This window comes from Narcine bancroftii, chromosome 6 (assembly GCF_036971445.1).
Source record: "Narcine bancroftii isolate sNarBan1 chromosome 6, sNarBan1.hap1, whole genome shotgun sequence".
Lineage (NCBI taxonomy): Eukaryota > Metazoa > Chordata > Chondrichthyes > Torpediniformes > Narcinidae > Narcine > Narcine bancroftii.
In genome coordinates, this window is record NC_091474.1 from 188,573,178 (window position 1) to 188,600,991 (window position 27,814).

Here is a 27,814-nt window from a genome sequence, read left to right on the forward strand (position 1 = left end):
TGACTTCAAAACATCCAAGATTCCAAACTTGAAGCCCAGCAGTAATTCAGGATAAACAGCTCGCACTGCTGCCCATCTCAGATTCTTGAAATCCTCTACTCTCCAACTTTCACCAAAGATCAATAAAATGAATAAACAATGAAAATAATCTTCCTTCTGCTAAATTTTATAACCTTATTCTGATACAAACTTAATGATATCTTTGTAATTTACTCACCTGGTCCTTCACACTGTCTCCTGTAAACATGTACTTTACATGGTACAGAAAATCACAAATAGGGTCCATATAGCTCAAATGTTTACTGTTTTGATCTACATTCTGTAACATCTCATAAAATGCTATGCCAATCTGTAAGGGATGAATGTTAAAATACTTATTAATTGCAAATCATAATAAACACACCAACATCTTTTTTTAAACGGTCTCTTCTGATGCAAATAACAATTAATAACTAAATGGAGCTAAACTATTAAAAAAACAGAATGCATAACCTCAAGATTCAAAGTGATGAATCATTTGAAATTAAAACTGAGCTTGCCACCTCTTTCAACTCCATACATCATCTTCCAACTGCTCAGGAGGCTTCAAACAAACTTTCAAAAAACATTGGTCAAGATTGAGAAGCTTAGATGCCAAAGAAATTGATGCTGTCAAAGATACATTTCAAGGATAATGATCTATCTACGACCTCAAGGATAATGATCCATCTACGACCTCAAGGATAATGATCCATCTACGACCAATGAAACCTCCGTAAATGGGGAAAAAGGGACAAATGTCTCAAAATTCCAGTAGTATTGCACAGCGGTCAGTCTCAGATATATCATTATGTTACAGGGTGACTTAAACAAAACTAAAGTGCATACCCTATGATATTAAGCAGGGGGAAGAATGCTAGAAAAAAAACAGATGGCAATCAAAGTAAACAAATGGAAAAGTGACAGTATTTAAAGGCTCACCAAAGAAGGGATTGAAAGGCAATTATGGCCAGATTGATGCAACTGTCTAGAAGTTACATTTTGGGCATTACTTAATTCAGCTTGTATGAAAAATAAAAATCAAATCATGCACAAATAAGAATTGGGATCTCATCGTAAGGTTCACAAAATCTGATGGACCTTTTGAGGTCCCCTGTGTATGCTACAAAAGAAATTGCACCCAATGCTGTGCAACATTCACCAAGAAGTCACTTCCAGAATTTTCATTTGTGCTGGAGCAGCACACACCATTTATAGATATTATTACAACCTCAGTTTTAGTAAATGGGATTATCACTGTAAGGGATAATATAGACAGGGGGAACTGAATGGTCATAATTAACATTTAACACAAGCCCCATCATAAGTCACAGCCCAGTGACAATTTGATGCATTGGAAGAACTGAGGGAAGGCTTGTCATAGTCTTCTCCAGATTCGATATATTTGCAAAGACATTGTGATTTTGCAAGGGAGAACCATCCTGACTGCTGAAGAGAAAGCAGCTTTTCGAAGCAGCTCTTGTGGCCAGCTATTTTTGTGGAATTCAGAGCTGAGCAGGGTCTGTGAATGACAGGGGTTTTTCAGTGGATTGACCTGTGCCAGGGGGACTTTTGGGAAGCAAAGTGCTTTGTTTTGAGTGTGACTAACAGTGAAGGCCACTTGGAGAGACCACTTCATTTTGAGTGCAACAGTGAAGATCTCTGGAAGAGACCAATGTTAGTAGCTTCGTGGAGTGCCTACAATAGGACCAGGCGTATTATGACCACAGCTCGTGTGGATGGACATTTCTTCAAAGGCAACACAAGGAGTCTATAACAGCTACAACTCCAGTGTTCCCATCAGTTCATCATTAATTCTGGGCATCAAATTTCAAAGGTCTATGTTTCAACACTGAAATCAAAAGACTGAAGTAATTCTAGATTTTGGCCTGGACTGTAATGGGTTTGGGTATCACACACACAGTTGGGGATAAATTTAGCATTAAAATATAGTCTTAACTTTTAAACTATCCTTAAGAGTTAGAAATAAAATTAAATGTTTTAAAATTAAACACCGTCTGGCTCATTGTCTACTGCTGCTCAATATGTGCAGATTGTAACAAAATCTCCTGGAGAAATGAGCTTTCACCCTGGGAATTAGTTCTTCCCAGCTTCAATGAAATGTCCTTGAATAGATTCGGGCAGTTCCCTTTCAATCTATTTATTGAGTTCTTCTTCAAGCCTCTCATCTCCTCACATCCAATCTCCTTTCCCTTCTAACCCACCAGGAATCACAGCTCACCTATTCACCAGTTGCTATTCCCTAGTGACTGTCAGATGCAAACCCTCCAAGATTAGCCCCCCCTTTAGTTCCCAACCTCCACCCTTCAACTAGGTCACTTGCTGGAAACCCATCAACAGTCAGATTTAATCAACTTTGTTCACATCGCCAACCCAATGAAAGAGCTATTCAATAATAGCTGATCTGAGTTTCCATGAGGTGGCTCTGTCTCAAAAGGCTCTTTGACCCACCATGCAGTGGCCATTATATTTTCTTCTAAAGTTACTGAAGAAATATGAAGCAAAGATGTATTTAGGGAAGCCATCAAAAAGTCATGAAGCATGGGATGCATGGAACCTTGGGTTTGTGGATTCAGAATGGACTTTCCTGCAGAAAACAGAAGGTAGTAGTAGATGGAACACATTCTGCCTGGAGGTTAGTGGCTAGTGGAGTTCCATAGGGATCTTTTCTGGGACTCCTGCTCTTAGTGTTTTTATAACCAACCTGGACGAATTAGCAGGATGGGTCAGTAAGTATGCAGTTGACATGAAGGTTGGAGTTGTTGTAGATAGTGTAGAAGTTTGCCATTGGTTACAACAGGATAGCGACAAGATGCAAAGCTGGGCAGATAAGTGGGAGATGGAGTTCAATCCGGATTAGTGGGAGGTGATGCATTTAGGAAATTGAAAATGGATGGTTAATAGCAGGAAGAACAGAGGAACCTTGGGGTTCAAATCCATAGATTTCTCAAGTTGTTAGGGTAGTTAAGGACACTTATGGTATGCTGTACTTCATTAGTAGCAGGAATGAATTCAAGAGTCGAGAGGTAACATTACATCTCTATAAACTATGGTTAGACCACATTTGGAATATTGTGTTCAGTTCTGGTAGCCTCATTACAGGAAGGATGTGAAAGGTTTCGAGAGGCTGAGAGGAGGTTTACCAGGAAAGAATGATGAGAAGTGACTTAATAGAAGTATACAAGATTACGAGATGCATAGATATGACGGACAGTCAGCACATTTTTCCCAGAGCAACAGTAGCAAATACCACAGGGGAGAAAAGATTATGGAAGACATCAGGAGTAATTTTTTTGTTTTACACAGAGAGCAGTGGGTGTCTGGAATGCATTGCCAGGTATGGTGGTGGAAGCTGGTGCAAAGAGGACATTTAAAAGACTCTTGGACAGGTACATGGATGCAAGAAAAATGCAGGGTTACGGGTGTGAGGTAGGAAAGTTTAGATTATTGAGTAGATTTTATATAGGTAGGCACAGCATCATGGGCCAAAGGGCCTAAACTGTGCGGTCATGTTCTACAACTTGTAAAGATATTAAGTTCATTTTCCCACAAAAAATTGGCTTTTGATAATCGCATAATTTACGCAAGACTTAAAAATCGACTCCACTGATTGTGAATCCTTAATACATAGACAATAGAACAGAACAGCAAACAAACATTCCCTTTGACCCACGCTATCTGTGCTGAACACGAATTGATTCCAAATTAAACTAAATTGCTTCTACCTGTACATGATCCACATCCCTCCATTCCCTGTAATATTCATGTGTGTATCTAGAAGCCTCTTAAACACCTATCAAGTCTGCTTCCATTTGTCTCTGGCAACCCATTTATGGCACATATTACTGTGTATCATCTCCTTAAAAACATTCCCTCTCTCACCTTAAATGGATGTCTTCAAGTATTTGACATTTACAAGATTCAATTTATTGTTATGAAATAAAAATATTGTCATATTACACAAAATTGCCTTTTGTCTGCTGTAAGGCAGACAATCACCATCAATAGAAATTGCCTGAAACATCTCTTACAATCAGAGAAAAAGCAACAGAGTCCCCCAGAGTCTCCAACACTCCTGCAGCCACACAGAGTCCAACATAAACCATTAACAACCCGAATTCCAGATCCGAGCCTACAATATGAATCCTATAGTACCTCGGCAGCCTCTTGCATCCTGGTTCTGATATCTGCTACCCCTTCACCCAGTTTCAAGCCAGTCTCCAGCAGTCTGCAGCCTGGTGCAAGTCCCTTGATAATCCACACAGCTTGTGTGGGTTCCTTACCTTGTCACCAATAGTTTGCTGCCTGTATGGTTCTTTCAGCTGCAGAATCCCTTTCTGGTCTGATGCTGTGGTCATCGTCCCGTGGGTCGTCTTCTCTGCTTCATTTTCTTAGATGAGGGGTGGTCTCCCCATTTTCTAGTGCCCTGAGCCAGTCCTCCACTTCCCTGGAGTCTGGAACCCCTTGTGGCTGCTGCCGATCATAGGCACTGCCATCTTGAGTCCAGAGCCTGTGCTCCTTTAACAGGCCATTTAAAGCCTGTATGGAGCTGACGGCAGTTGGACTGGGGGAGGGGGGGGGGGGTTGAACCCTGTGAGAGTGCCGTGTCTCTGTTCCCTGCTCTTCATGGGTCTGCACCAGCGCAACGCTGTCTTTTTTTAAAAATTCTAACTGTATATCATATAAATGCTCTGAATTTTTTCCTCCAACAGGTCTCCCCTCAGCCTCTGATGCTCCAGAGACAAAATCCAAGTCTGTCCTTTTTGCTCATAACCTCTCTCATTAAGGCAACTTCCTGGTTAATCTCTTTTGTACACTTTCCACAGCTTCATGTTCATGCTATTTGGTTCAAGGCTCTCCAGAAAGAAGTACCACCCACTTCCATTCCCTGCCCAAAATTCACAAACTGAACTGCCCTTCCAACACCTCTTTGACCTGCTGGGTCCAACCATGTTGAAGTGATGGTCAAGAAAGAGCATTAGCACCTCTACTTCCTCAAAAGCCAGAGGAAATTCTACACTTAAGTTGCAACACTTAACAGCTTCTACAGATGTACCATCAAATACACCTGTCAAGATACATCACTGTGTCGTATGGTAAGTGCTCCAGCCAAGACCACAAGGAAGAGAAGAATTTTGAACCCAGCTCAACCATCATGCAAACATTCCTCCACTCCATCAACACTTCACTATCTCACAACAACCACGATTTATCCCACTCTCTCTCCTCCCTCTGCCATCACAAGGTTCACGAGCACGAGGTCATGCACCACCAGATTCAAGGTCAGACTTTTAAAAAAAAAATCTGGTTGTTATCAGACTCCTGAACAAACAAAATAATGTTCTCACTGATCTCTCTGCACCTTGTTGTGTTTTACTTGACGTATGGATTGACTAGCTGGGCTTTATGCAAAATGTGACAATAAACCTGATCTTGACAACATTTCATAACTGTAAGAGTTAAATATAAAGATTACATTTCTTAATTGGAAATTGAACTTCAAGCAATTTGCATGAGACAGCTGAGAGCAACAAAATGAATTCATTAGCAAATTTTTTTTAAATAAAATCGGCACCTTCTCACTGAAAGTTTCATGAAGAAAAAGAGCCACATTTTGTTCTAAATTATAACCAAAATATATGGATCATCATTTAAAATGATGAGTTTAATGATTATTTAATAGTGAACATAAATTAAAATTTGGAGAGGTGACAAATGGAGAAAGTAAATAATATCAATAACTACATTAAAGCACTGAATATTTCTATTTTTATATCCTCCTGATACAAGGTAATTGACCTGATGTTATCCAAATCTTCACAAATGCTGTCCGACTTGTTCTGTATTTCCATTACGTTGTTTGTGTACGAAAAATGGCAAACTCATTTTCCATAATTATGCTCTCAGTAGCTCATTACCATGAACTGTGAGCCAATACCTAAAATTCAAATATTGATAAAAATAAAGTACTGACCTCAAGCATACATCGTGTTCTTTCTTGTTGGAACCTTTGCAGAAAAGGGCCCACAAGATGATACACATACAACAGTTGGAATTCTGTCTTCACTAATGGTTTCAACACTTCTGTGAGAAATCTGAAGAGAAGCAGTTTATTAATTTTTGTTAAGTTTTCTTATTTATGCTTCTGTTGTAATCAAATTATATGCTATTTTGCCAAGACATTGTTATGTGATTTTGGTCAACCAGATGGGCAGATTTTCTAGAACATTGGATGTTATTTCTATTCTTCAATACACTTTTATGATGCACAACATATTACATTGTCCAGTGAACCAGGCAAGTTTAAAAAACAGAGCATAGGAACTGGAACTAGGTGAGTGGAACAGGAGCATGAAAGCCAAGGCATTGGTAAATTGAAAGGGTGCAACAGGACCAGGGCCTTGGTGAGCCATATTCTGAACCATTAGGATGTCCAAATAGCTGTATAGCAGATTTTTACTGTGTAAAACACCACTAATATATGCCCTGACAGTTTCATGTCAAAATCCTAATTGCATCCTACAAAGATTCTACCCATCATTTTATGCTATCAAGTACCCTGCTATCATTAATTTAACACCTAATTCTAGCAATGATCTGAAAAATTATGTCAGATTTTTATGTCATTCCCTTTATTGTTCACCTTTGTTACACTTGGGTTACCTTCCAAACTGAAATTATTCCAATTTCAGGAAGATCACCACTGACATTTTTTTTTGTTGCAGTCACCTATTTTAGATCCTAAAGCTGTATGCCATCAGATATTTAAAACAATACAATGGATATTAAAATTGCCATCAGCAAGGAACGTCATTAACTGCTCAGATCCATGAAGGAAATTACATCATTCAATACACATTTCTAGCAAAATTCAGTCTGCAGAGTATTGTTCTATTTCCTATTGGCTACACTGTCAACAGTACTAAGCAAGAACCCTGTCGATTTCTGAGCACATTTATTGTGAAAGTTACTTGACATTCTTCAAGTCTGAGTTAAATAATTAGGACTTGCTAACTTTTACTCTCAATATCCTTTTAAAATAAACATGTGCCAGCCCCTCCAATTATTCTGTGATCTCACTATCAACTTCATTTGGGCCGCAGCCATTTCATTACATTTTTTACTGTGTAAATTGCCCTAGTTAATTTCACGCTCGAACAGAACAGAGGATGAATAAGTCCCGTTACAGAAAATAACTCACCACAGCTCAGAAGTCACTATGAATATACAACTTTTAATTATATTCTATAATTTCTTGTCAGCTCATTAATCAAGAGTGATTAATGAAGGGTCTTTAAAAAGATGGACAAGGAGAAGGTTTTCATTTCTTCAAAAACTCCCTTACCCTTTTAGTTTTGGTACCACTAAGACTGCAAAGGAAAATTGTCAAAACAGAGAAAGTATCATTTAACAACGGAGGTCAAGTGTCATTTTTCAAGTTCTAAAAATCATTAATCTGAAAAATCAACTCTATTAATCTCTCCACTTATGTTGCCTTACCTGCGGAATTCCTTCAGTATTTTAAACATATGACAATAAAGTCATCTTTATATAACCCGCCATAAACTGGATTTGTGAATGAAAGACACACATATTCCTTTATTTGCATGTCTTTCATTCTTGCCTTGTGATTTCCAATTCAATTCTTCATTTTTGGTTGGTAGACAGCTGATGCAGGAGAATAGTCTGACATGTCTGCTTTTGTGCTGTAATAATTCTAGGTTTCCAATTGTATATTTTAATTTTTAATTAAAATGCTGGATTATGGCAGGATCATTTGGGAAGAGACCATAGCGCCGAAAGAATGTTGCAATATGTGGGCTTGGTAATCACAGGAACAAAAATAAATTGCTTGGAGCAAGTTCTGGAAGAACAGGAGCAGAAACAGAAACTAAAACAAGAGACTAAACCAAGCAGAGCAGATAAAATTCCCAAGATAGAACAGGGGAGAAAGGAGCTAGGATGGGAATTCAGCATGCTTGATTCAATCAGGTTGGGGTATGACTTGGACAAGAATAGCCTCTCACAATCTAAAGATGTCTAACTAAGTTCTTTTGAGGTGAAATTTATGGCAAGCACATCAAGATTCCATAATCTTGAGCTAAATGAACAGGTAATCTGTTTTGAACATGTCAATTGCAGATATATGGGGAAGATTTCCCCCTTCCACCTTAAAGGATTTTTTATATTTGTATCCAAGTGCCTCCTATCCAAAACACAAGATCTCCAAGTTATGCAAGATCCCAATTACAAGAGACAATGTTCATGACTGAGATTTGAATGCATAACCTAAGACGGATAAGAGTGCTATTAACTGAGTCATAGTTTGACCCACCTGCATTAGAACGTGATGGTTCTGTAGCATCACTAAGAAAATAGGCAAACATGAAAGTCCACAACATTTCTAAAGTAAACAGCATTCCATACTAACAGACAACACTTCAGCAAGAGATCGACATACAGACTTCTGTTACATACTTCGGGATAAGGGAAAGCTGTCCAATACTCGAGTGGTGCCACACTGCGTGTGCCAAGGCAAGAACATAGCTGCAGTACATCTCACAATAAGACTGATGGCAAGCAGTGAAATCAAAAAGTTGGAATGGATAGCCAACCCATTCAGTGTCCGAGGTCAGTGTAGCACTGTTGATAACACTCACAATGTGATCATTCAATACTATCCAGTAGGGTTCCTTTAAACATAAAATAAAACATTATTCTGTAGAAGAAAAATCTTTATTTGAAAGCTCTATTTTTCCCCAGAGCCAAATAACAATATGCCATTCTACTCTCCATTTTAGGCTATTTTTCTATCTATCAAGCATCTAAGATTTCTTGATGTTTTAACTCAAGCGGCAAATACTGTTTTAGGATTGACCACATCTTATGATCAGAGTCTTCTTCACATCATACTACTATGTCGATTATTGTTTAACATAAACAGAGTGACAAGAACTTTCTGACTTACAGGCAATGCAGTTATTACAAGTCCAATTGCATTCATCCAAGCAGTAATATTTTCTCTTGGTACTGAAGGTTGACTGAAAAAAAAATAAAATTAATACTGCAGGATCAAATATCTAAGATATTGGCCCACTTTCATGAACTAACAATAGGATTTTAAGAAAAACCAGACTGTATTCTTTTTTACATGAAATTAAGATTTACAAGATCTATTTTGACATTAACTCTGAGCTTCTGATGACTGAGAACAAGTCGTGACCAAAGATATAACTGGAAGAAAGCTTTTAACTGCCAGGTGAAGTCATGCCATAATTGATTATTGAATCTGTTAACTATCATGCACATTTAAGTATCAGACTTGCATAAACATTTAAAATTAAAATCCAACAATTGAAATGTACTAAAAATTATGAAACAAAATCTGAAATAAACAAGATATTTACACAATTAGCCATTTAATCAAATTTAAAAAGGAAAAGTTACATTACCTAGAGAGAAAAAAAAATGCTCCCTTATATCTGTTCCTTTCCATTGAAAACAATGGACTTGTTCCTGTGCAAAGTCTAACTTAAGCAGGTTCTATGTGCTTAATCTGTGAGACAGCACATCTGGATGCCTTCCTGATTATTGTGGAAGACTTCAATCAGGCCTGAAGAAGTCTCTGACAAACTACCACCAACATATCACACGTGAGACCAGGGGAACCAACACACTTGACCTCTTGTACACCACCATGAAAAATGCATCTCGAGCCATACCACAACCTCACGTTGGCAAGGCTGATCACCTGGCTGTACTTCAACTCCCCATCTACAAGCAGAGACTGAAAGACCACAGCACCAGTGGCGAAGGTATGGTTGAGAGAGGCAGTGGAGCATCTGCAGGAATGCTTGAACTCATCCATAGACTTGAATGAATATGCAACAGGTGTCACTGACTTCATCAAGACCTGTGTGGATGAGTGTGTGCCCACGCGCAAATACTGGGTGTTCCCCAACCAGAAGCCTGGATGAATCAGAGAATTCACTACCTGCTGAGGGAGAGAACAAGGCCATTTAAGGTCAAGGATCAAAATCTTTATATTGAGTCCAGGCACAACCTGCAGAAGACCATCTCTGAAACAAAATGGCAATACTAGAGGAAGCAGATAGATACACACCAGCTATGGCAGGGAGTGCAGGCCATTACAGCCTACAAAACGAGGGCAAATACTATAGATGGCAGCAATGCTTCACTACCTGATGAGCTGAACACCTATGCCCACTATGAGAAGAACCATCAAACACTACCTACTAGAATCCCTGAAAAGGCTGAGGATCCTGTGATATCTATCTCTGAGAGTGATGCCAGACATCATTCAAGAGGGTGAACCCTGACAGAAGTACTGAAAATCTGCACCAACCAACTAGCTGGAGTGTTCACGAACATTTTCAACCTCTCATTGCATCAATCAGAGGTTTTCACAAGCTTCAAAAGGGCATAAATCATTCCGGTACCCAAGAGTAGCATGGGGTGCCTCAATGACTACTGCCCAGTAGGACTAACTTCTACTGCAATGAAGTGCTTTGAGAGGATGGTCATGGCCAGAATTAACACATACTAAGCAAAGATCTGCAATTCACCTATTGTCACAATCGCTCTACAGCAGATGCAATATCACTGGCTCACCACTCAGCTCTGGATCCCTCAAACAGCAACTCATACATATGGCTGCTCTTCATAGACTACAGCTCGGTCTTCAATCCCATTATTCCCTCAGCGCTGGTCAAGAAACTACAAACTCTAGACATCTGCACCCCCCTCTGCAACTGGATCTTTGACTCTCTCATTGGAAGACCACAGTCAGTACGAATTAGAAACAATATCATCCCTCTCAATGATCATCAACACAGGCACACCCAAAGGATGTGTGCTTAGCCCACTGCTCTATTTGTTATACACCCACGACTGTGTGGCCAGGCACAATTCCAATGCCATTACAAGTTTGCTGATGACACCACAGTTGTCGGCAGAATCACATCTGCTTGTAGATGGGGAGTTGAAGTACAGCCAGGTGATCAGCCTTGCCAACGTGAGGTTGTGGTATGGCTCGAGATGCATTTTTCATGGTGGTGTACAAGAGGTCAAGTGTGTTGGTTCCCCTGGTCTCACGTGTGATATGTTGGTGGTAGTTTGTCAGAGACTTCTTCAGGCCTGATTGAAGTCTTCCACAATAAATGAGGAAGTGTAAAGGAGGGAGATAGATCAGTTCGTTGAATGGTATAATAACAGCAACCTTGCGCTCAACATCAACAAAACACAGGAGATGATTGTGGACTTCAAGAGGAAGTCAGGGGACACGAGCCCTTATCGAGGGCTCAGTTGTGGAGAGGGTCAAGACCTTCAAATTCCGGGGCGTCAACTTCTCTGAGGATTTGTCCTTGAGCCTCCACATTGATGCAATCACAAAGAAGACTCGCCAGCAGCTATACCCTGTGAGGTGTCTGAGGAGATTCAGTAGTCACTGAAGACTCTCGTAAACTTCTACAGGTGTACTGTGGAGACCATTCTGGCTGGTTGCATCACTGCCTGGTATGGAGGACAAGAATAAACTCCAGAAGGTTGTTAACTCAGCCTGTGACATCACAGGCGCCAGACTTCACTCCATTGAGGATATCTACATGAGGCAGTGTCTTAAAAAAGCAGCCTCAATCCTCAAAGACCCCCCCCCCCAACCACCCAGGCCACTCTGCTACGATCGGAGACAAAGTACAGGAGCCTAAAGACGAGCACTCAGCGGCACAAGGACAGCTTCTTCCCCGCTGCCATCCAATTCCTGAATGATCAAAGACACGGCCTTATTTTTCGTGCACTTTTTTTATATAGTAATGTCCTAAGATGGTTCTAATTGTACACTCTGATGGTGCCATAAACACTACACTTCACCACAATGAATCCTGAGTCTGATCTCCCAGTGGATATCAAGAGTTCTGAAAGGTGGTGGCAAAGATCAACCTGCAATTGTTGAATGCAACTTTTAAGGTAAAATACCAAACTTGTTGGTCCTTATAAAATTAAATGCAGCCTGCTCCTTATAAATACTTGCTTTATCCCACTCATTAATTCTAACCTGTTACTACACATGAAAAAATACATCTGACAATTTCCTCCCCTGCTCTTAAGTTCACCCAAGATAAAAACACAAACCAAATGCAAGTTATTTTGAATTAATGGTGGGAATGGGGACCAAGAGAGAATTGAGCTGTAATGGTTCAGCTATGTTATTTTCCCAGGTGATGAGGACGAAAGTATGCAGCATACAGGTAATAGGATTACACTGGACAAGGAAGATATTGCTTCCTGAACACTTTTGAGTAGTTTGTGTATTCTCTCACACTTTAAAATAAAAATGTAGCCTATTTTGTGATTTCCTATCATTTTGTTTTAAGCCTACTGGTCTATTGTCCACAAAGCAAGCTGTTTTAGTCAGTCCAAGTATGCTTTGGTATGCACTCAGTGCAGGTTGTTTTAGGCCTGGGCATACTTCGTCAGGATAGATGCAGAAAGGCTATAAAAGCAGCTCACAGATGATGTGCATTACACGGATACAAATTGATCGCATGCTGATGCACATATTCTTCAGGCAATATTGTGAGTGTACTTATTGTCTTCAGGAAGATTCTCTACAACAGAAATATCTTATCAATGTCGCATCAGCTGTGATACATTCTTACATTTGTGGCGAGTATATACTTAATGTTGAATTTAATAAAAGCTAATTTAATGTTTCTCCATCTTCCTATCTAATACAACAAATGTGAAGTCATCTTTGTGCTCAGTTTGAAGTTTTCTATCACAATCCCCAACTTGTTTTCAGAAAGCAAAATATCCGAAAAAAAATTGTTGTCTAGTATTATTCAATCTCAAACATGTACAACTTTCAAAATACAAAGTTGAGTCGTGAAACTCAAAAAGATCTCTCAAAAAATTAGGGTTGACTTAAACGTCGGATATACTTTTGAGAGCTTAAATTCAGCTCAAAATCTAATCCACGCTGATCCAGCGTATGAGTCAACCCTTGAAAAACCAAAAAGAAATTTCAACTGCAACAGATTTCATTGAGATTTTAATTGAAAACAACAGTTAGAACCCTTCAAAATCACTCTCGCTATCATTGTCTGAAGCAAAGATGGCGGCAAGAACATCACTGTTTAAACAGTCATCATGAGTCCCAGTCCGAATCTGATGAGGCAGTTTCAGCTTCATCGTCAGTGTCCAACAATAAATCACCTTTCGTGCCATCAATTACACAAGAGATACAGCACTTTCTAAATGATTTTATCACATTCTTTAACTTTGTCCCATGCCTTAAGCTCGAAGTTACACAGCATAACAACTGATGCAGAATGCACTACCTCACCTTTTGTAAACGACTTTACTGCATTCGACATCTATGTATTCCATTCCTCGCGCACACGGTCTTTGAATGGTTTGCTCAAGCAGACATCAAGAGGTTGCAATATAGACATCAAACCACCCGGGATAACTGCCATGCAAGTATGACGTAGGGCTAATCTACTTTTAGCGTGCTCAGTTAAGTGGCTATGAAACTTATCCCAGACCAGAAAAATCTGTTTTTTTGTGTAAACTCCCTAGCTGTCTGTTCCACACATTGTCTATCCATAGTTTTACACCATTTTCAAGAAAATGTACAAAAATCGCTGCAGGGAATTTCATATTCGGTTTAATTTTGCGTTTGAAGATTAGCATGGGCCTTATCTGTCTCATTGGCCACGCACAAAAACACCACAGGAAACCTGGTCCTTTTGTAGTCTGTACTTCTGGTTTGCAGTTTTAACACATTTCCATTCCCCAGTTCTATTGTCTACCAGGTTGAAATTCATGGTGTTTCTGCCAGTTCCATATAATAAACTGGTGAAAACTTACAACATTATGATCAAAATCTTTTGGTAGTTTCTGTGCAATTTTTGTTTTTTTGACTGAATACCAGATTTTTCCTCTTCTTGAAATGATTGCACCAGCCTACTGTACCCTCAAAATCATCTCTGGGATCTGGGTGTCACTTGGATGCAAATGTTTTTATTTTATTTTGCGTGACTATGCAGTAACCTTGCTTTTGTTCATGTACCCATTCTGCAACGTGATTTTTTCAACTCTGGCCAACGAGTGATTCCTTTTTTTTCCCCCAAAGAACATTGCCTTTTTTGGTATTTTTCTTAAAGTCTCTTCTTTTTTCCTCCAATCTCTTACCAACTTCTCATGCACATCAAATTTTCTCACAGTGCAGTTGTTGATTTTTTTGGCTATTTCTATCACTTTCAACTTAAAGCTTACTTCATATTTTCGTCTTGTGCTGCATTGTGTTGACGGGCCCTCCATGATAGCAATCACCTCCAACCAACACCCAGCATATCAATGTGCCAGTGAATGGGGGCATCTCAGGCAGCCAGAAAATTGGGGTCACTTAAAACCCTTAAAAGGAGGCTGAAAAGGGGGGGGGGGGGGGGTCAACGTATGCTGAAATACACAGTACTTTTTCACAGCAGGGACTAACTTTATGCTCTCATCACTGGCTCACTTGGCAAATTGGTCAAAGAATTTTGAAAAAGTTTGCACATAGAATGGTTTTTTTTTTAAACGATACAAAACACCTTTTCTTTACATTGTACAAACAGTGATCATTTTCATATTAAAACTGACCCATTCTTTCTGCTTCATTCATGCCAATGCTAAATGTAATTTTTAATAATATTTACCTCTTAAGAACAACATTTAGAAGTGCACTTCCAACTTCCTTTCCTGATACAGACAATGCCATGAGCTCCACACATGTTACATGGAGTGCATGTGCTGCTGGGTTGGGAAATTCATTGAATCTCCAATCACAGTTTGGAAATGGACCTGGTGATTTCCCTGCCATAGCTGAAGGACTGATTAAGGGAAATATTACTGAACAACAGGCTTTCACACAAAATAATAAACAAAATGCAGAACAGACAAGTTAAACAAGAAAATATGCAGATTCTGGGGACAAGTGCAATACACAAATGTGTTGGAGAAACTCAGCAGGACAAAGACATATCTCACTAAAAAATTGAAAACAATGATTTTCGGGTACTGAACAATATTTAATATATTAATACAGTCAACACATAAAAAGAGTAGAACAAATGATTACTGTTGGATAGTGTTTTATGTTTTATAAAGAGATATGGAGGAAAGTCATGCTGAAATAAAAACTCACCCATGTCTTAATGGATGGCATAAGAGGCTGCATGACCTACTTTGGCTTCTACACAAGTTCTTCTTCTTTACTCATTCTTAATCATCATCAGTAGAAAACTTTAAATCTCAGCAAAATAAACCAAAAATAGCGCTGAAGTAAACTGGCAGATGTATATGTAATCCTCAGTCTTCAGCTGAACACAGTTAAGTACAGAAACTGAAATCACCCTGTCTGGGGCAAGCCAAATGACTGATCCTAGCAGTTTAGACTAGTGTCAGCTATTTTATATTGGCTAGACTTTGCATAGAATTTGAATTCTCATTCATTTGAGAATTCATCACCTGGAAATAAGGAAATAAAGCTCACTGATATATTTTCTTTTACTTGGTTTAATATTAAAAAAAAATTAGCTTTCTTTTATTAAATGTACCTTTCTATCAAAGATACTAAAAAACCTTCACTCCTCTCAGTCATTCTGGAAGAGGAACTTCAGCAGTACATAGGGCAAGGCCGTGTTGCGTTTTATCTGATTGTTGCCTCACCAAGAGATTCTGGGATCAGAAAGCCCATAGTGTTTGGTCCAGGCATCGCTGCCAGGTTAACATGGAGTGGGAAGAACATGGCCTAGACAAAGGGCTAATTCATGTATCTTCACAGCAGAGAAATTGTACCATAATCCAAAAACAGCTGGACACAAATTTGACTGGGTTTTGCTAGCTGTTCTGCATAGAACTGATGACATTGACTCATGCAAATATAACTCTTTCAAGTCTCTTGCATGACTTGTTCAAGCCAAAAAATATACAAATTGTAATTTATCCCCTGTTGAAAAACAAGGATTTTCCTAGCAGCTGGCACCACTCAACAAAATCAACTGGATTGCAAAAACAATATATGCTATAAAATTAAATACACTACAAATAAAGCTCTTCAATCAACTGGAGCTATTAATTCTGGTTTTAAAGCAGTAGATTTTCTCTGCACTTGGAATTCTTAAAAATTCTGGAAGAAGCAATAAAAAAACTTTATATCTGTAGTATCCCTTATAATTTTAGGTAAAGACCATAATAATCTTTCCAGTCTTTGTAGAACAAAAACCTCTTTAGACCAAAAACCTCTAGTACCAGTAATCTATTTTCCTGAAAAGACAATTGTTTTTATTGAAACAATCTCTATTGAGATTAATGTTAGACGTCTGAGCTTTCTTTTTAAAAAAAAACACTCATTGCAGTTCGAATGCTTAAAAAGGAAGCACAGAAGAAGGATATTCTCCACTAATCGTCCAATCAACTTGCAGTAATAAGTGTCATCTGGAATCCATGGATTATCCTCACGTGCGTTCATAGCAGACTTCAAATAGGTTTCACTTAAACACCAGCCCTGTGGACGGTTATCTTTTAGAGAACCAATAACTGCATGAACAAGTTTGCGTTTCAGATTTGTACGATCCCGGAGGTGTCTCTCATAGTAATGAAGGGTGTTGTACAAATATGTCACAGGTCGGTCTACAATGAAAGCAAAAATGAATATTCTTAAGATGTATGCTTAAAAAAGGTGCATACAAAATAAATATCGATTACATAATGAATCAATTGTATACAGGTAAATCCATACCAAAGGGAGAGGAAAAAAAAGACAACAGTTAGATAATAAAATATGTACAACTACATTAATAGTTACTTATAACTCAATCTAGTAAAAAAGTTAATGTACACAACCATGTCAGACCTGTTTATTAAACTGTGGTATTAAAATAATAGATTTTAAAAAAACTAAAAATCTAAACTAAACCCTTCCCTCGAATCAAGGTAACCTTTTAGAGAAGAAAAAGAAATGAATAATGATGTGGAACCACTGGAGACCTCTGGAGAAAAGACAAAGAATGGCTTCCCGATCAATGTAGGAGACTTCAATCAGGCCAACCTGAAGAAGTCTCTGATAAAATGTCGCATGCAAGGCCAGGATACCAACACACTTGACCACTGCTGCACTGCCATGAAGAATGCACATCGAGCCATACCATGACCACACTTCGGCAGGTCTGATCACATGGCTGTACTCCTACTCCCAGTGTTCAAGCAAACACTGAAGACCACTGCACCAGTGGTAAGGCAGCAAAAGTGTGGTCAAGGGAGGTGGAGGACCATTTGCAGGACTGTTTTGACTCGGTAGACTGGAACATATTCAAGAACTCATCCGTAGACTTGAATGAATATGCAACAGGTGTCACCGACTTTATCAAGACCTGTGTGGATGAGTGTGGGCCCAAGCACAAACACCGGGCGTTCCCCAACCAGAAGCCCTGAATGAATCAGTAATCCGCAGCCTGCTAAGGGCGAGAACAAGGACATTTAAGGCCAGGGATCGAGAGCTTTGTAAGTCCAGGTACGACCTGTGGAAGGTAATCTCTGAAACAAAGTGGCAATTCTAAAGGAGGCTAGAGACAGAGACAAACATGCCAGCTATGGCAGGGACTGCTGGCCACTACAGCCTACAAAGCAAAGGCAAAAGCTATAGATGGCTGTGATGCTTCATTGCCACCAATGCCCATTTTGAAAAGAACTACCAAACAGTGGCTACTAGAATCCCTGAAAAGGCTTAGGACCCTGTGGTATCTGTCTCTGAGGACGACATCAGAACATCATTCAAGAGGGTGAACCCTCACAAGGCAACAGACCTTGACGGAGTACCTGGCAGGGTACTGAAAATCTGTGCCAATCAACTAGCTGGAGTGTTCATGAAAATTTTTAACCTCTCATTACAACTTGCTTCAAAAGGGTATAAATCATCCCAGCACCCAAGAAGAGTAGTGTGAGCTGCCTCAATGTCTGCTGCCCAGCAGCACTAAATTCTATGGTGAAGAGATGCTTTGAGAGGCTGGTCATAGCCAGAATGAGCACGTACCCAAGCAAAGATCTTGACCCAGTCCTCATCGAGGGCCCAGTAGTTGAGAGGCTCAGGAGCTTCAATTTCTGGGTGTCAACATCTTTAATGAACTGTCTCGGAGCCATCGCAATGATGCAAATCACAAAGGCGGCATGCCATCGCCTATACTTTGTTAGGTGGCTGAGGAGATTTGATATGTCACTGGAGATGCCACAGGTGTACTATGGAGAGTATTCTGATTTGTTGAATCACCGCCTGGTAGGGAGGTGCCAACTCTTAGGACAAGAATTAACTGTAGAGGGTTCTTAACTCGGCCTGTAACATTACAGGCACTGGACTTCACTCCATCGAGGACATCTACATAAGGAGGAGTCTTAAGAAAGCAGTCTCTATCCTCAAAGATCACCGCCACCCAGGCCAAGCCCCCTTCAATTTGCTACCATCGAGAAGGTACAAGAGCCTAAAGACAAGCACTCAAAAGCACAAGGACACCTTCTTCCCCGCTGCCATCAGATTCCTGAATAATCAATAATTTTATGAACCATACTCTCGTGTACTATTATTATTTTTTCTACAGTGATGTAGTAAGATGGGTAAAATGAATGTATAACTGTGATGCTGTCGCAAAACACCGAATTTCATGAATTGTTCATGACAATAAGTTCTGATTCTGAATGACTGGAACGTATAATACTTATTTACTCTAAAAAAAGAATGGGACCCATAACTTCAAATATTGAAACTTTCAAACTTTAATATTATATTTAATTTTCTCTAAACTTCAATAGGACATTATATCATATAGCCACTATGTACGATTAGGGGATGATTCTCCTTTCCATTGCAATAAAATAGCTCATCTGGCTATCAATGTAGTAAAAGCAAAGATTTTTTTCTTGAGATGCCAATAAAAGTTCATCTGAGTCGCGAGAAAAACCAAACAGAGCAATTAAAAGACTAGGTTCCAAGTTAATCTTAAAAATAAGAGTTTGAAAATTCTCTTTCCAAAATCCCTCTAAATTTGGGAATTTCCAGAATATATGAATCGGAGAGGCTTCAAAAATTTTACATTTCGCACAAAAAGGATGAATAAAAAGGATAATTTAAGTTAAGACATGTGAGTTCTGTGAATCTCTTTTGATCCCAGCCATTAGGACCAAATTTAAATCCAGTAAGTTATTATAAATACCATGAAAATAAAATTGTATATTAAAAAGCCAATCAAGACTCTTAATATTAGAAATGTGCGGAAAATCCGAAAGCTTAGTCCGAGCAAAATGCCTAATTTGTAAATATCTAAAAAAAACCTATTAGAAAGATTAAATTTGGGTGATAATTGTTCAAAAGAGGCAGAATTATTTCCAATAAAATGATCCTTGAAACTTTGAATACCTTTTCTTGCCTTTCCTTAAAACCTGCAACCAAAAGACAGTTGAAATAGATGGCTATCTATAATTGGACTAGCCAATAAAAAAAAACGTTGATTCCAAAGAATTTCCTAAACTGAGCACAAATCCTCAAACTGTTTCTCATCAACAGATTATTTGTTAATTTGGACAATGAAAATGGTAAAAAAGAATCCTAAAAATTGCCAAGAGGTTTTTTTTAAATAAACTGTAATTCAATTTCTACCCAGGAAGGACAATTCACTGATTTATCCAAATGTAATAATTAAAGTAAATTACATATATTAATCACCCAATAATATTATCTAAAAATCTGGGAGTGATAATCCTCCATTTTTTTTAAAGATAGGTTTTGCTTATCCGTGTTTTTTTCCCCTTTCCAAATATACGTTGAAATTGGCAAATCCAGCGAATTGAAAAAAAGACTTGGGGATAAAAATTGGTAATGCTTAAAGAAAAACACAAGAATTTAGGTAAAATATTCATTTTAATTGAATTAGTACATCTCATCATTGTAATAGATAAAGGAGACCAACCTATTACTTAATGTTGATATGAAGATTTTATCAAAGGTTTTAGCACATAGATTGGAAAAAATTTCACCAACCATAATAGACACAGACCAAACTGGTTTTATAAAAAAATGTTAGTTATTATAATATATATCGATTATTGACTATTTTATATATGCCTTCTACTCCATCGATTGAATGTGTTCTTTCATTAGTTGCTGAAGTGTTTGATTGAGTTGAATGGGAGTATTTATTTGCAGCGTTGGGTAAATTTAATTTTGGTTCAGATATTATTAAATGGATTAAATCATTATATTCAAGCCCCAAAGCATTGGTCTGTTCTAATTTACAGCAGTCACCTATGTTTAATCTTAATTGGGGAACAGGGCAGGTTTGTCCTTTAAGTCCTTTGCTTTTAGATATAGTATTGTAACCATCAGCTGTTGCTCTTTGACAGTGTCGAGAAGTTAATGGTATAATTAGAGGAGGAATTGAACATAAAGTATCACTTTATGTGGATGATTTATTGCTTTTTATTTCAAATCCTGTCATTTCTCTTCCAAGCATATTAACCAATTTTGATAAATTCAGTCAGTTCTTAGGTTATAAGTTTAATTTACACAAGAGTGAACTCTTACCCTTAAAAGGTGATTTTGAAGGATATTTAAGTTTTCTATTTAAAGAACATTTTCAACATTTAGGAAATAAAATTACGAAATTTTAAAAAAAACTTATGATAAGAGAATTTTTGGGTATTGGTTCGAAAGGATTAATCATTATCAGGCTGGTCTTTTTTATCCACTATATATTATTTTCACAGACAGGAATATTAGAAAGCACAAGTGTCAGTCCTAGGCCAATTAGTCATCCAGCATATCGAACAATTTTTAAAAAATTGCAGTGACGAGTTATGATCAAGAAAGTAAAACTTAAAAGGAAAAATATTCAGTAATGACTTAAAAAAAGTATGATAAATATTTGAAATGGAAAGCATTGTAGCTTTTCCAGCTATTCCACATAAATTATTTCCCCTGCACATTTATGGCAATTTTCTCTACAGAATCTTGCATTTGAGATTAAAAACTCACATTTATGATTTATACACAGCCACTGCATAATGGGAATTTTTTGAAAATTTTGTGCAATACAGCTGTGTAAAAAAGTTCTGAACAGGAATGAGTGACTCATTCCCATTCCGAGATTTTTCCTGCAGCAGCCCTAGACATTTTTGCAGACAGCCTGCCAGTCTAAACTGAACTGCAGGACATCTGCAAAAATGGGCTAATACAATGTACATGATGACGTCATTGATGACATCGATCTAGTTATGCTTTATGTTGCTCGCAGGCCTACATCTTGATCAACATCGACAGATTTCCAACCCTCAAAAATCACTGGGACGAAGGTATTTTAATGTAAACTTTCTTCCTGTTTGAACGGCCACTAAAGAGGACACGTGTGAAAATTATCTATGGGAAATTATTGTGATGGCTGTGTGAAAACCATATGGACTCAGTTTTCAGTTCTGCACAACAAAGTCCTTCCCTTCCCTCATCTAAATTCCATATATAATGCAACTTTTTTTCTTTGGCTTGGCTTCGCGGACGAAGATTTATGGAGGGGGTAAAAAGTCCACGTCAGCTGCAGGCTCGTTTGTGGCTGACCAGTCCGATGCGGGACAGGCAGACAAGATTGCAGCGGTTGCAAGGGAAAATTGGTTGGTTGGGGTTGGGTGTTGGGTTTTTCCTCCTTTGCCTTTTGTCAGTGAGGTGGGCTCTGCGGTCTTCTTCAAAGGAGGCTGCTGCCCGCCAAACTGTGAGGCGCCAAGATGCACGGTTTGAGGCGTTATCAGCCCACTGGCGGTGGTCAATGTGGCAGGCACCAAGAGATTTCTTTAGGCAGTCCTTGTACCTTTTCTTTGGTGCACCTCTGTCACGGTGGCCAGTGGAGAGCTCGCCATATAATACGATCTTGGGAAGGCGATGGTCCTCCATTCTGGAGACGTGACCCATCCAGCGCAGCTGGATCTTCAGCAGCGTGGACTCGATGCTGTCGACCTCTGCCATCTCGAGTACCTCGACGTTAGGGGTGTGAGCGCTCCAATGGATGTTGAGGATGGAGCGGAGACAACGCTGGTGGAAGCGTTCTAGGAGCCGTAGGTGGTGCCGGTAGAGGACCCATGATTCGGAGCCGAACAGGAGTGTGGGTATGACAACGGCTCTGTATACGCTTATCTTTGTGAGGTTTTTCAGTTGGTTGTTTTTCCAGACTCTTTTGTGTAGTCTTCCAAAGGCGCTATTTGCCTTGGCGAGTCTGTTGTCTATCTCATTGTCGATCCTTGCATCTGATGAAATGGTGCAGCCGAGATAGGTAAACTGGTTGACCGTTTTGAGTTTTGTGTGCCCGATGGAGATGTGGGGGGGCTGGTAGTCATGGTGGGGAGCTGGCTGATGGAGGACCTCGGCTTCTCCTCCAGGAAAAACAAGGACTGGTTTGACGAAAACAGCCAGGAAATCCAGGAGCTGCTGGCAAAGAAGCGAGCTGCCCACCAGGCTCACCTTACAAAGCCGTCCTGTCCAGAGAAAAAACAAGCCTTCCGTCGCGCATGCAGCCATCTTCAGCGCAAACTCCGGGAGATCCAAAATGAGTGGTGGACTAGCCTCGCCAAACGAACACAGCTCAGCGCGGACATTGGCGACTTCAGGGGTTTCTACGAGGCTCTAAAGGCTGTGTACGGCCCCTCACCCCAAGTCCAAAGCCCGCTGCGCAGCTCAGACGGCAAAGTCCTCCTCAGCGACAAGATCTCCATCCTCAACCGATGGTCAGAACACTTCCAATCTCTTTTCAGTACCAACCGCTCAGTCCAAGATTCCGCCCTGCTCCAGCTCCCTCAACAGCCCCTAAGGCTAGAGCTGGATGAGGTTCCCACCCTGGATGAGACATATAAGGCAATCGAACAACTGAAAAGTGGCAAAGCAGCAGGTATGGATGGAATCCCCCCAGAAGTCTGGAAGGCTGGCGGCAAAACTCTGCATGCCAAACTGCATGAGTTTTTCAAGCTTTGTTGGGACCAAGGTAAACTGCCTCAGGATCTTCGTGATGCCACCATCATCACCCTGTACAAAAACAAAGGCGAGAAATCAGACTGCTCAAACTACAGGGGAATCACGTTGCTCTCCATTGCAGGCAAAATCTTCGCTAGGATTCTACTAAATAGAATAATACCTAGTGTTGCCGAGAATATTCTCCCAGAATCACAGTGCGGCTTTCGCGCAAACAGAGGAACCACTGACATGGTCTTTGCCCTCAGACAGCTCCAAGAAAAGTGCAGAGAACAAAACAAAGGACTCTACATCACCTTTGTTGACCTCACCAAAGCCTTCGACACCGTGAGCAGGAAAGGGCTTTGGCAAATACTAGAGCGCATCGGATGTCCCCCAAAGTTCCTCAACATGATTATCCAACTGCACGAAAACCAACAAGGTCGGGTCAGATACAGCAATGAGCTCTCTGAACCCTTCTCCATTAACAATGGCGTGAAGCAAGGCTGTGTTCTCGCACCAACCCTCTTTTCAATCTTCTTCAGCATGATGCTGAACCAAGCCATGAAAGACCCCAACAATGAAGACGCTGTTTACATCCGGTACCGCACGGATGACAGTCTCTTCAATCTGAGGCGCCTGCAAGCTCACACCAAGACACAAGAGAAACTTGTCCGTGAACTACTCTTTGCAGATGATGCCGCTTTAGTTGCCCATTCAGAGCCAGCTCTTCAGCGCTTGACGTCCTGCTTTGCGGAAACTGCCAAAATGTTTGGCCTGGAAGTCAGCCTGAAGAAAACTGAGGTCCTCCATAATGCAACTAGCGAATGCCTTGTTATACATTTGACATTCCTATTGCATATTCAGGTTTTGAAACATCATGATCAACGGTCGACAAACACCCATTTGCAAAATTCCAACAATGGGTGCAAGATTGTCAAAACCTCCATGTGTTGTTCTCTAATAACATCCATAAAGTCTCCAATCTCCTGATTAACTATGACACAATGTCAGTTCAAGATCACACAAAGAGGAGGCTGAAAATAGATTTAACTGAAGATCCTAAATTTAAAAAAAAATCTACTTGCTAATCGACAAATTAAAGAGACAATGCTATTGAATAGAATGAGGTGGTTAAAACTTACCATGAAATTTGTACAGGCCTCCTAAATGATCAAGAAGTGTTTCCAAAGATTTTGAAACTGGAAGTAATTCTAAAAATCTATGGATTACAATGTCAAATACAGGCAAAAATCGAAGGCAGACATTTCCAAAATAAATGGGAAGGTATTGTGGCTGAATCTGCACAGGGGGATTCACCTGTTCAGCCAAGCCCTCAAAATAGAGTTTCTCAGGATATTTCTGAAAGAGATGAGAATGTGATTAAATTTCAAAACATAGTCACTTCTCCATTTTTATTTTAAACATTTAATACTTCAATTATATACTTTCAATCAGTATTTAGTGTCAATGTTTTATTGTCAAAATTGAGAGTTGCAGTTCAGTTTGGAGCACCAGCTGGGAGAGTGGCAGCCTAACCTAGGCAGATGTTGATGTTGAGCAACAATGGTGGTGGGGAGGTGGCGGGGATCAGCAACAGCAGCAGGAGCGGGGACCTCAGGCTCCCGGGCAGGAGCAGAGACCACAGTGGGGAGGTGTTATGTATCGTTGACAGCCAATGCAAGTATTCCGCTGATGCTACTAAACTACTTAAAGCCATTTCTCGGTTATCTGAAAAATTGGCGTAACCAAAAATTGTCCAGCCCCAAGCATTTTGGATAATCAGAAATGTACTGTAATTAAAAACACAGGTGGTGAAAATACATTATAATTTGATGAGCATATTTTTGAGATAGATCCATTTTCACCTATAAAGATCAAGCAAAAACTTCACTCTATTTATTGATTTTAAACCAAATCAGGGATACCTGCATTAAAGAGAGAGAAAAAAAATTAGAATAGCAAAGTTAGTGGAGAAAAAGCTCAGGTTTAGGAATTCATCCCTGGAATAAATGGAATTTTGTTAAATTCCCACTCTCCGCATGGGTAATATATTCATCCTAATTCATTTTGAATGAGTTACAGTGAATGTGACACATGCATCAATGATGGTAAACATATCAGAAATAAAGAACCAATCAGAAAAATGCTTACCTTGTGGTAGTTCATGTGTTTTGTGTGCCAATCATTCTGCAGCCAATGCTCTGGAAAGTTTTCCTTCACAAAGTCACTCACTCTATTCCTAAAATCATTTGGTTTCAAGAGCAGCAACTGAATAATGAAGTAACAGACCTGGGCTTCATTTCCTTCGTGACTCCGTAAAGCCTATGTTAGAAAATACATTTTATTACAGTTGAAATTTCTGAAGGTCATCTCTGTCAAGCAATTATCAATTCTTTCTACACAATAGACGAGAGCTCATAAGAGGAGAGAGGATGAGAAACAAGAAAGTCTGCAAATGCTGGGATTGTAGCTAATACACAAAAGTGCTGGAAAAATGAAGCAGGTTCTGCAGTGTCCATAGGAGGCAAAGACAAAAGGCTCAAGCTTGAAATATTGGTTATGTATCTTTGCCTCCTATGGACTGTGAAGGAATATTTGGAGATGCTTTTGGGAGATAAAATGGTAAAATTAGAATAGGTTAGATACACACACTTTAAAACAGATCTTATTTGAAATACTGAAGAATTCATATTCAGTGACTTTATTGAAACTATGGAGAATGCTATGTACATTTCACAATTGAAATGTAATTGAAATGATGCCATGAAATGAATAGGCTATTGTCTTGGAAGAGTCAGGTTGTCTGTGTTGGACCTTTTTGCAAGGCTTTTGACCTCTCTGCACAATGCTCACTCAAAAGGTAATTGAGAGGTTCTCGTTTACCTAAAACAACAGATGGGAGCAGAAGACTAACTCCTGTTTGCTGTAGAAGGTCGGGGGTTTTGCAAGAGAGAGAGAGAGAAGGACATGCTGCTGGCAGTTTGAATCTCAGAGGTAGAGAGAGACACAACTGAAACAAGCCAGGAGAAGCTTGTTGGAACTGAAACAAAAGCTCCAGAGTGGCGAATGACTAGAATGTCTGATGTTTCTCTTGGAATAAGGGGAACAGAAAGGAACTCTATAGTAGCCTGAAAGAAAGAGGTTATCATCTGGAGAACCCTGATGGGGCGAGTTTCATCAGCAAGACATTGAGGTGACTAATGGTGGTACCTTAGTAGTGGAAATCCTGGAACAGCACATCTCTCTCTGCAAACCTACAAGAACCTTCCTGAGCTGTAAACATTTACCTTTCGTGCACCAAAGCCTGGTGAACTTTACACATGTTAAATTCTGTGCACAGTATAAGAATTGCCTGCAACCAGTGAACTTGGAAGAATGAAAAGTGAGATTGAACTGTGAACCAAATAATTTTTCTTAAATTTACACATACATTACATACACATGCGCTTAGAATTAGAAGGGGGTTAAGTTGGGTTAGTTAATAGTGATAAGTTAAAGTTTGATTCTATTTTCATGTTTAAAGATCATTAAAAACAACTTTTGTTTAAGTAACTACTTGTCGTGGTGAATATCTATTGCTGCTGGGTTTTGGGGTCCTTTGGGCTTGTAACAGGTCTCTAAAGGACCTTCTGCACTTTTATGTATTTACACATTATTTAGAAGCTCTTAAGGTTGGATACTTCATATCCTGATCCACTCTTGCCCATATATTAAAAATACTGTTTCTTGAGGATGGGTACAGTAAACTAAAACTAGTTAACACCTGGATCAGGTGTTCATCAATGCCCCTGGTGCATACATGGCTGACCCTCGCTCCCACTTTGGTTACTTGGATCACATAACTGTCCTGCTAACCCTGGCATACAGATTATTGGCAAAACAAACTAAGCCAGCTAGCAGGGAGATCAGGACATGGCTGAGGGGCCCACAACAATGCTATAGGACTGCTTGAGACCATGGACAGGAGCTGTTTCAGAGAGGCGGCCATCTACAACAGTCACATAAACTTTGAGGAGTACACAAGCTAAGTGACTGGCTACATCAGCAAGCGCATTGATGATGTTACCGAGATCAAATGCCTCACTACTTGGGCTAACAAGAAACCATGGTTGGATGCAGAAGCCCAGGCTCTTTTCAGAGCTCAGGATGCTGCTTTCAAGAAAGGTGACAAAATGGCACTAAGATTAGCTGTGGCTGAACTCTCCTGCACAATCCAGAAGGCAAAGTGTGCGTACGCATAGAAGATCTATTGATAGCTGTGTGAACTGATATCACGAGAAGCATGTGGCAAGCAATTCAGACCATCCAAGATCACAAGACAACCTTGCAAGTTAAACATAATGACACCTATGCACGGTTTGGCGAGAAGAACAGGCTGACGCTGAAAAAAGCTCCATGTCCCCCTAATGAACAGGCCCCCTGCATAGCTGTGGCCGAAGTAAGGAGATCCCTAACTAAGTAGAACCCACACAAGGCAAAAGGACCATGCAACACATCCTGGTTGGGTACTGCAGGAATGGGCAGACCAATTGACGGAGGCTTTTATGGATACCTTCAACACATCAATGCAGCAGTCCATTGTTCCCACAGGTTTCAAGAAAGCCACTATCAATGAGAGTGACAGTAACAGACCTCAATGACTACTGCCCCGGGCAGTGACCTTCACCATTATGAAATACTTCGAGCATCAAAATGTTCCTCCTTGAGGCACTGGCCAAGAGAAGAAACTATAGCCTT

General features: G+C 39.7%; 1 protein-coding gene across 4 annotated transcripts in view; it reads right to left on the reverse strand.

Moving 5' to 3' along the window:
- Positions 1-27,814, reverse strand: part of med23 (mediator complex subunit 23) — a 96,831-nt gene that overhangs the window by 1,994 nt on the left and 67,023 nt on the right. For 3 of the 4 annotated variants that reach the window (XM_069887021.1, XM_069887022.1, XM_069887023.1), the window contains 3 exons: positions 25,229-25,399; positions 24,220-24,436; positions 15,111-16,734 (listed from right to left, as the gene is read on the reverse strand). In XM_069887021.1, the coding sequence (XP_069743122.1) occupies positions 16,361-16,734; positions 24,220-24,436; positions 25,229-25,399 (762 nt within the window). In that variant the 3' untranslated portion in view covers positions 15,111-16,360. Of the gene's footprint in view, positions 1-217; positions 350-6,013; positions 6,135-8,517; positions 8,733-9,007; positions 9,081-14,759; positions 14,926-15,110; positions 16,735-24,219; positions 24,437-25,228; positions 25,400-27,814 lie in introns of those variants that run through there. The other variant, XM_069887024.1, reaches the window with a different exon arrangement.